This window comes from Stigmatopora argus, chromosome 15 (assembly GCF_051989625.1).
Source record: "Stigmatopora argus isolate UIUO_Sarg chromosome 15, RoL_Sarg_1.0, whole genome shotgun sequence".
Classification (NCBI taxonomy): domain Eukaryota; kingdom Metazoa; phylum Chordata; class Actinopteri; order Syngnathiformes; family Syngnathidae; genus Stigmatopora; species Stigmatopora argus.
Genome location: NC_135401.1, coordinates 10,302,986 through 10,313,193, shown reverse-complemented (window position 1 = coordinate 10,313,193; position 10,208 = coordinate 10,302,986). Strand labels below are relative to the sequence as shown.

Below are 10,208 nucleotides of genomic sequence, written 5' to 3'. Positions count from 1 at the left end.
CCTGGCATAAAGATTGTTAGGTGGTAATAAGCAAGCCAGTGTGATTTAAGTTTCTGAACTGGAAAATTCCTTAGTGCAACACTTTTGTAACCTCAAATATTTTCAAGTAAGTGGCGGCACGGTAGTAAGAGCAGTTTGCACATTGCCTCACAAATCTTAGATCAAGGGATAAATCCCAGGCTCTGGCCTGTCTGAGTAAAGTTTGCATGTTCCCGCCATGCCTGCATGGGTTTTTTCTGGGTACTCTGGTTTCCTTCCACATTGGAAAAACATGGGCATATTGGACGCTCCAAAATTGTCTGTAGGTATGACCCCCAAAACCCATATAGTTCAACTGCACTGAGCTCCAATGGAGTCCGAGTCATGTTTCACAATGCCCACTGCATATTTCTCTGGTCCACTCTGCTTACCCAGGGATTTTAGACGCGCAGCCGCAAAACGTAGGTGAGTAAAATGTAAAACGAGCATAAAAATATCCTGTTCAATCTGAAACAAAATTATCAGGTTAAGATTCTCCATTGTTTAAACTTGACATTCCTTTTCATGTACAATGTATGAGATGTAATCTTAACTGTTCAATTAAGATTTGCGTACACATGCTACGTTCAAACAGATTACAAAGACGTTATTCAATCGTACCACTCAAACATTGTTACAGATACACTAAACTGAACGCAGCCCTACCATTGGAAACTAAAAAGAAATGAAAAGGAGAAAAACAAATTACTCCTCTTAATTAATGAGGTGATGGTTACATTATACATATGTAAAATTCAGAACTTTGCACAGAGATATTACAAGTAATCAGTCGGGATAACATTGTCAGATCCTAAATTGAGCTATGCACCATCTATTGTAGATTATACAAGAAGATTTTGTCTACGAGGATGTTAATCAGTCGCAAATGGCGCTCATTTTGGTTAACAGGGCCTGAATAATCAGCCAAAATGAATAGGCTAATCAATTTACCTCGAGTGTCTTCAACGTCAGGCCGGGGGGAGCTACAGTAATCTGCCCCCTCCTCCTTCAATTTGTAGTTCAATCCATTTAAAGAAAAAAATAGCACACACAGACTGGACTTTTTCTCAGCTAAAACATAACCATTGACACCTTCTCCACTTTCAAACCATTTTTTCTCCCAAGTAGAAGGAATTTAACTATATATTTAACTGTACATGGAAATGCTTTTGTGACAGTGTAAGATTTTATTGTTAAAAATTCAAGCATGTGCCCAAGTGTGTCTTATTTGTGTACCCTTCTACTCCTGTTGCTTAAATTGGATTTCAGTCATTAACTAGGAAGTACTTAATAATGAATAGAGTGGTTGCGCATATTGGTAATGTGCTCTCAATGTTGGTGATTTTAGGTACAGCAACGTTCCCTTCTTTGAAGCTTTTGGTCCAAATAAAAACGTATTAGTCTTTGTTTAAATAATCAAGAAAGCATTAAAATCTATGCCAGAGCTCAGAGTAAACTGCATCATTAGCATGCAAAAAGCCTCGAGAGAAAAAGTTTGAGATTATACAGCTTGAACACAAGTTGAGCAGCAGCTCTTTAAAAAGATACGAAAAGAATGATATAAACAAAGAAAAAAAAACATCAAGAATCCCACTCATTCTTTTCCCCCTGTATGAAAGTTTCCCAAGGTCGTTTCCCTGAGTTGTGTAAGCACAATAGCAGAATACAAATTTGTATCCTTGTTCTACAAGTCACGGAGCTTTGAGTCTTTAAGCGATCATTATTACCATACAAATAGACAGATCTATTTAACAAACCTCTTTTTATCGCGTAACACTTATTCTTTAGTGTTCCTCCCTGAAAGGCACTGAAATGCCTCCTCCTCTTTTTGGGCAGGAAAATGGTGTGGCAGTTGATAAAGGCTCAGAGCAATAGAAGAAGCAAGGCTGACATCTTCTTAAGAGATGATAGCAGAACCAAATCAAATAGGATGGAGCAGTCACTCTTCTCCCAGATAGGTAGCTCATTTCTGCTGGCTGAGAGTTTGCATCCCAAGTGGCGCTCTGCCCAGGAAAGATAGCTCACACTCACCATATTCATTATTTCATTCCCTGCCTGCTCTTTTCACGTCTACAACTAGATGCTCTCGAGCTTCTAATGAGTTGCCAAATTTGCTCAAGTGTTGATGTCGATCTTGGAATTCTGATTTTGCGACAAAACGTTAGCTCACGGGGGATTTTCTTCCGTTTGTCAAAGAAGAGGCAAAAATCAATTATTTCTTTTAGACAATGTGGATTGCAAATGAATGGCAGCATTTGGAAACAAAGGCTCCATGGTAGCTAAGATAAGTGTAGTCTTTCCCTTGCTCCTTCCCCTAAACAACCTCCCTCTGAGGTAATTTTTGTATGTGAGTTGACTACATAACCTGTACGCTAAGAAGATGGTCACATTCTAGACTTGAATGTTCTTAATGGTGATAATAGCCACGTTTCATATGCCAAGACAACTTTTACTAACTTTCAAACTTAGCAAACTTTCCCAACAGTCAAGCAGACTTACATACCCCAAAGTGCTGTCAATTCTGCACCTGAGGAGCACTTTGCAACGTTCCTCATGCTCTGTGCAAGCCCCTTAGAAACGCATGAATAAAAAGTAACTTCTCTTGCAGAGGGCTCATTGAAAAGAGGAATTACACGAAAGATAAAACACTTTATCACCAGTGAAAGACGAGACAATGGACATTGAGGAATTGGGAAAATGGCAGAAACAATGAATATTAAGTGACCGGGAATCTAAAGCTGCTGACTAAATTGAAACTGTATATCCTGAGGGGGAAAGCTTTCCAAATTGCTAATTAGTGTCTCTGAAAGGACTTTGCTTCTGATATGTTTGCTTGTGAAAGGCGCTCGCTTAATGAAGCAGTGGCACAAGTTTTTTTTATTTTTTATTTTAATACTTCCACTCTCAGGCTTTCCGAGCTCTCCCCGGACTGCCTCCCAGGCCAAAACAATGAAAGACCCTGGAGCCTGGCTTCCCCACAGGGCCGAGGAGAGGAGGTCCGCAGTTGCGCACTGACGGAGTAACTCAGCCCGCTGAAATATGGCGGCGACAGATAAGGTGGCAGTAGCACACAGAGGCTCTCTCCCAGGGGCCCAAGGGGAAATTTGCAGTTATTAAGAGGAAGATAAAAGAGATTAAATTGCTTTTGTACTCATTTTCACACACTTTTCTTTTTAGATTATTTGTCTGCACGCCGACTCAGATATGGGAAAAAGGCTAAATTAGTTTTTTTTTTTCAGCAAAAAGACTGACTTTAAGAGGCAGTGAACCTTTACTGAAACATGTCATACATGAGTCCCGCTTTTGTTTTAAAAGGTGCTGGGGCAAGAGAATGACTCTAATCTCATAATCTACAGCTAATGATGCATTTTACACGGTTTGAGGCTGGGTTTTACATGTATTCAGCCTTCCTGCTGGTGCAATAACAACGAAAGAAAATGGCCATCGTGTTAATTCTGCCTCTGGCTGCTTAAGGTTTAATTTAGCCACGTGTTTCAACTGCATCCTGCGCAAATCTCAGAGAGTTTCGGAAGACGTCACCATTTCCAAACATTCCTAATATTGGTGAAGGGAAAAAAAATCTAAAAAATGCAAGGATACATTGGCAATAAAATACATTCTGTGGTGTGTGACATAGCTTTATTCTCAGGAGGTTTTGTGGTCTCCAGAGTTCAATGATTCATTTTATGATCTCTAAAATATTTGAATATATTTTCCCTGTTTTAAAATGTGATATTAATTAAATAACATGCTCAGAGAATCTGCAAAAGTGACAGACATTATCCAGGAGGGATGAAGTCAAATGCCCAACAATGGCCCCCCTACGTAAACACAGCAAGTAAAAGTAATGTTGAAGTCGAATGTCTAAAACTGTTATCTTTAAGAGCAGATGAGTTCCTGAGCGAGTGCACATGAAGAGAATGCCTCTGATTAACTGAGAGCGCGTCTGACAGTCATACTGAAAACAAAACAAGATCCTGTTGGTGAGTGCAGAAACTTAATCTCACACATTTTAAACAAATACAGTTGTCACATCTGTACCTTGTTAGAAATAATTATTATAACTCCTCATGTTTGGCAATCTGGTCTTGCAGTAGGCCGATTGTGGATCTCCCGATTGTGGATCTCTACACCCTTTAATTCCAGAGGACCTTTGGTCTGCAACATTGGAATTACATACATTTCCTCTGTGTTTATTTGTATTATGATAAGTATGTATTGAAAACATAGTAGGATGGAATAGGGTTTGAGAGCACAGAGAAAAAAAGAGATAAACCCAACAATAGAACAATAATATTGTAACAGTTTGATTTTAGGGCACATCACTTAAAACAAGGCTTAGATTAAGCCGTTAAACCAAGTGAGATGAACATGGCGGACAATTTGCAGATGCATGGTGCAATATTCATTCATTCATTTTCCATACCGCGTATCCTCACAAGGTTCCCAGGGGGTGCTGGAGCCTATCCCAGCCAACGAGCACCAGGTGGGGAACAGCCTGAATTGCTGGCCAGACAGTCGCAGGACACAAGGAGACGTACAACCATTCACGCTTACACACATACCTCGGGACAATTTAGAGTTTTTGCATTGTGCAATGTGTCTAATGCATTTGACCATCACTCAAAGCCAGCTTGGTTAGAGTCTTTATAAATGTAGCATGGCTATTCTCTTGTAGGATTTTAGGATTATAATGGAAGATCTGCCACAGGACCTGACGTCCGCTTTGGAGCAAACGTCAGAGTATTTAAAGAGGATTTGGGGGCAAATGCTCCCTGGTCCAATAAACCAGAGCCGGCAGGTTCGCCGACGCAGCAGTCGTAAGCGCCGCAGCGAATCTTCGCTTCACTGTCCCAAGCGAAGACTCTTCTGGTTGGAAGCATCAGAGTCCGGTTCAGGGGACACGCCACCAAACTTCTGGCAAAACTCTCGGTCAACTTCGACAGTGTCACTGGTCAACCGCAATGAATCCGATGACAAGACCCATTCTATCATTAGAGACACAAATGGTACTATAATGTTTTCCTGGCCTGAATCAGATTCTTTAGCTGAGAATAATCAAGGACAGGCCCACAGAAGGAAGAAAAAGGTCAAACGTGGGACCTCACACACGGTCCGTTTACAACAGAAGTTAAAGGTTTCTGGTGCCAAATGGAAACGGAGGCCCAGGTCATCAAAACTGCAGTCAACATTCAAGAACAAGTTCAACAGGCAGACTGGTGGAGGGAGGCGAATGGAGATGCAGTCGAGGAAAAACAAGATATTAAAGGAGCCCGCGAAACATGCAGATGCTACAGATCAGATCATGTCAGAGAGGTAAGTAATGTTAGACTCATATTTACATTTAAAATATATTTTCCCACTGCTTTATTTTATTTCTTTGTTTGACACACCCTTCAACCTGTGGCAAAGGAGATATGGAGCAATGGTTACAACATTTTGGGTGCCGTAACAGCAAATCAAGTGATGTTAAGTTGGTCCGTATATGCTCTTTTTAACCGTCTGCTTGTCAATATTCGCTCTCTTTAACTAAACACCTCCTAAACCCTCCCAAAAATGTGGCGCAATCATGAGTCTCCCCTTTAAAGTATTGAATTGACATTAAAAATGAATGATGAAGTCTCTTCATCCTCATCTCCTATAGCCGAAATGATCACCAGGGAGGGATCTTTGATAGCTGTGCCTCTGGGCATCTGCTAGCTCATTATTTCCTCTCTAAGAATATTGTCACAAATAAGTTAAGTGACTTGTTCTTTGGTATTGATTTGTTTTGGGTTGATTCTTTTTTTCGTGAATCATATTGAGTAAATTCAATCATACAAATTACACATCAAGCAATTATTGTGTCCTTGTGACCTTTGGATATAATGAAAATCTGAGATCATATTTAAAGTTACATCGAATACTACTAGATTAAAGCATAATTTAAAGTTTTAACAACTTTGGACTACTAATGAAGATCCCATATAGACTCAAAGAATACTGAACCTTTCAACTCAATAATGTCAAACAGACGTTAGGTAGCAAATCATTTTGCAAATTTTATTTTTTCTGTTGTATTTTTTAGCAACCAAGAAAGTAACTATAATAAAAAAAAACAGTGTATGATGTGTTATGGTCAGTTAATCATCAAGACTCCTGTCACAAAGTCCTGTGCAGAGCCTCATTTTGATGATGCTGTGCTTGTATTATTGTTGAAAACATTTTCAGATGAAGTGTATTTTGGTGAGCAGTAATGGGACAAGGCAGAAGGCTTTACTTCTTGTGGTTTAATTTGTGCTGACCTCCCTAGCCCCTAAACGGTACTTGTTTTCTTACTTTATGGAAAAATCAATAGGCATCTTGACAGAAAACAGCTCCGGAGAAGAAATAAATGGGACCAGCATAGTGCGCTGTCAATCATTTCTCACTTATACAACTCCAAAGCTCTTGATTGCTGCTCAGTAGACTGCCACACTGATGTGAGGGCCATCCCGCCTTAATGGTTCCGTCCAGGCGGAGGGGAACGATTTGGAAGAATGCTACAAGCAATGAGTGGTTGACAGTGGTACAACAGCTGTATTTATAATCCTACAGTGTTCGCTTCATCTGATACCGTTGTAAAAATGTCTTTTGAAGCACTCAGATTCCATTGGTCCCCGTTCATTCCATTAGCCTTTGTTTCGTGCTCTCCTCATACGTGCTCCTCCTCAAGGTCACCCTCTGAAGTGCATTTAGAACATGCCTTCAGCCACCCAAGTGTAAGGGAACCAGATGTTGGCAGCTCCAACTTGGCCTCTTCAGTGAAACGGGTGCAGCCTGCTGGGCCACAGCGCCACCTGGCACCCCGGCTGGCCTGAAAGCAGGGCTCACCTGTGGGTGTGACACCACACATGAGATGTGCTAGAGTTGACTCCCACCTTGCCACCTAGAGAGAATACAACAATGCAGCTGTTTGCTTGCTCTAATTTTTGTTTTGAAAACTCCACAAGGAGCTTTGAGCAAAACTGTGTGCCGTTTGCCCAAGTTAATTTTCATAAATCTCTGAGTCTAATCCAATTACTGCAGCTCGGGAGAAAGGGATAACCTTTAATCAGAAAACCATGAAAGAGGGCATGGTTTCGAGTTGCGGTGGCTTGTTTAAAGAGAGCACAGATTCATTGTTATCAGTATTGTGTTCCCTTCTGTCTTTGCCTCCACTTTATGCCTTAAGAATGAGCCCAGCTCAATAAATGGCAGCTACCCTGTAATCTGTAAGCAAACTGGTCGGCCTCTCCCATGAGCCGTGGATTATATCCTAACGATTAGTGCTCATCTGGATACTGTGTTTTTGCCTCACTTCTTCGCCATGTATCTAGACAATAGGGCCATTGGGGGTTGGGTTCAGCACCAAAACACTGAGATGCCATTTTCTTTGCCCTTGCCTTTGTTTCTTTGTGGATTTATGGCATTTTAGGTCATTAAGCCTTATTTGTTTTTATGAAGCATAATCCGTTACTGAGTAAATTATAACTGGGTGGCTCCCTTTAGGATAACCTCCAAGTTTTATAAATGGGCCACATCCAAGTAACGTGCAACATAAATGTCTACTCCACTTTAAAGGTCAATGAATGAAGAAGGTTATATAAATTCAATGTGAACTACCACTGGTCGGCAGTCCAAACAACTCATCTGCCCAAAAACATGAAAAGCAGAGCCAAAAAATTAATGTCATCTACAGACAACAATAAGTCCACAATTGATTAATTCGCCCTAAAACAAAAAAACAAATATTCAAAATCAGGCTCCGAGTAACGATGTGTTTACATTCCTAAAATATTCTGTACTTACCAAATTTCATTCGGATTCCTCCATGAATAATGGCGGAATAGCTATTTCACTTAATATCCTCACCAAAACAAAAAACAACTAAGGGAGTCAGAATTCAAACCCTCCCCTCAGGCAATCCAAAATAGGTGAGTGAACTTTCATTCATTCATTCATTTTCCGAACTGCTTATCCTCATAAGGGTCGCGCTGGGTGCTGTGGGGGACCACCCACTCCGTGTGTCACTATTAAGACAAAAGAAAGAAAATCGACCTTTAATATAATGAATAGCACTAATCACCAGTAACTTTGTTCATAAAGCTGCTCTGCAAGTATTAAACCACAGCAAACCAACCCATAGCTAGTGTATTTGCTAATGTTTTTGCTAATCGGGTCCTACCGTGACGCTATGTGCTTTCGTCCAGCTGCCAGCCAGTGTGGTGCTTCCATAGATGTGGTACAGATGAGCTGTGGCCTGGGGAATCAGTCTGGAAAGGGCCAGACATGGTCCAGTTTCCCTGAAGAGGCCTGTACCCATTCACATCTGCTTCCTTTGCTCAAGATGCAGGACCATCTGGTTAGGAGTACATATGTGTGGACTAGATGGGCGTTTTCCTGATCGTGCCATTGCTGGCAGGCGTATGCAATATGGCAATGCAATGTATCAGCACATATAGGACCATCGAATCCTCCAGAATTTTACATTGTCAGTGGTGGTAAACAGCATTGAAATGGAACCCAATAAAGTACATTCACAGCCTTTGAGCCCAAATGCAACCAAGCTATATCAGAGATCGATTAAATGGATCATACATGTAGTGCTGAATTTTAACAAAATATATGCTTCCTTTTTTGACAGTGGGTACTCTAGCTTCTTTCAACATTTCAACTCTTGTATCTTCAACACTGGGTATCTTTGGTTTTACCGATGACCTTGGTGTGTCTGAAGGTCACAGATCAAGTCATTCGAGGTGTGGGTTAGTCAGAGAAATCAGGGCTGCCCTGAGGTACGGCGATGAACAGTCCAGGCAACACGTAGCAGATGTCGGCCAGTTGTGAATGCAGCTTCTGCATGTGTGGGGCACACCCAGAGGGAGGGGCAGTGAATGCCTTTCACTCTGCTGTCATCCTCCACGACAACAGCCCGATTTAGATTGGAGCTGACAGCGGAGGATATTCAATTAGATTGTGCATGTCACTCGGTGGCTTGGATCAGACTTGCTGCCTTTGCCTTTGTGTTTGCCATCCCGGCAAGGGATCACATGGCCTGCTCTGTCTGTTTCTGCCACTTCTGTTTATGTCGACCTCCAGCTCCAGACTACTCCTTTTATTGCTATTATTGATTACTAGATGGTAAATTTTGGCTTGACAGGGCACAGGTACAAATTTCACTTCCCATTGTTCACTTTTCAGATGTTATAATATTGTTTGACCTGAGAACCCATTTGGTTTAAGAATAGAGATTTAAAAAGAACTACTGGCCTGTAATGTCACGGATGATAAAGAAGCAGGTCAGTGCATTCGTTCATTTTATGTGTTTGTTGTTCTTTTTTCAGTGATACAAGCAATAACTACAGCAGCGACACAGACCTTTTCACCAATGATGAAGGCCGACAAGGTATTGGAAAAAAAAGGAAGAAGAAAGAAACAACTTAATCCTTCTTATATTCATTTATATTTCATTTCAGTCTTTCAAACCAATGACAAAGCTATCGCATCTAACCAAACCTGCTTGTTTCGATGCCACCAAAATTGTCTATTTTAGTCTAACAGAGTGTTTGTTGGGCACCCATGCGACTCTAATAAGACGTTGTCATGTCGTGTTAATGAGCGCTGAAGCCTTTGCTAATCTCATTAGCCATGGTGGGGCCAGTCGGCCTCTGATTTAACAGTTGTCACTACACCTTGACTATGAGAGGCATGCTGCCTGTTACAGCTCTGCTGACTGACAGATCTGAAAGGATCCTCCTGTCTAGGGACTAAACTAGTGCTGTCTACTTATAGGAGTAATTAACTCACAAATCCTCATTTTTCGGTTGTACCTGCAAATACAGGGGGTTGCAGCACAGCAGTATGAGCACTTTTGCAAGTGCCTTTTATATATATATATATATATATATGCTATTCTGTTCCACAATATTATTTATGAAAAATACTTTTCTGGGCACAAAGAAAAATATAGTGTTTCAGGTTTAACCTATACGGTAGAGAGGCTTATAAAAATATGTTTTTATGTGTTGACTTAAGTGCGTGTGCACAGCAATGCTTGGAGAGAATTCATTAAATTCAACCCATTAAATTGTTCAACGAACTAAATTATAAGACTGTTGTATAAAGCATGTATGCATTCTTGTGCTTAAATGGGGGTTAAAATACATTAATATCCCATGCGGGCAGACGAAAGG

At 40.8% G+C, this 10,208-nt stretch overlaps 1 protein-coding gene across 1 annotated transcript; it reads left to right on the top strand.

Moving 5' to 3' along the window:
• The first annotated feature begins 3,921 nt into the window (after positions 1 to 3,921).
• On the top strand, positions 3,922 to 9,786 carry LOC144090109 (G patch domain-containing protein 2-like). The gene is made up of 4 exons (XM_077621427.1): positions 3,922 to 4,001; positions 4,697 to 5,334; positions 9,360 to 9,421; positions 9,740 to 9,786. Exons 2-4 carry the CDS (start codon positions 4,712 to 4,714, stop codon positions 9,784 to 9,786), a joined length of 732 nt encoding a protein of 243 aa, XP_077477553.1. The 5' UTR covers positions 3,922 to 4,001; positions 4,697 to 4,711.
• The last annotated feature ends 422 nt before the right edge of the window (positions 9,787 to 10,208 follow it).

Bases quoted from the DNA above. Each gene is read 5' to 3' on its own strand.
- LOC144090109 (XM_077621427.1), top strand. From the start codon at position 4,712: ATGGAAGATCTGCCACAGGACCTGACGTCCGCTTTGGAGCAAACGTCA. The intron at 5,335-9,359 runs GTAAGTAATGTT...TTCTTTTTTCAG, and splicing joins GATCAGATCATGTCAGAGAG to TGATACAAGCAATAACTACA. The intron at 9,422-9,739 runs GTATTGGAAAAA...TGCCTGTTACAG, and splicing joins CAATGATGAAGGCCGACAAG to CTCTGCTGACTGACAGATCT.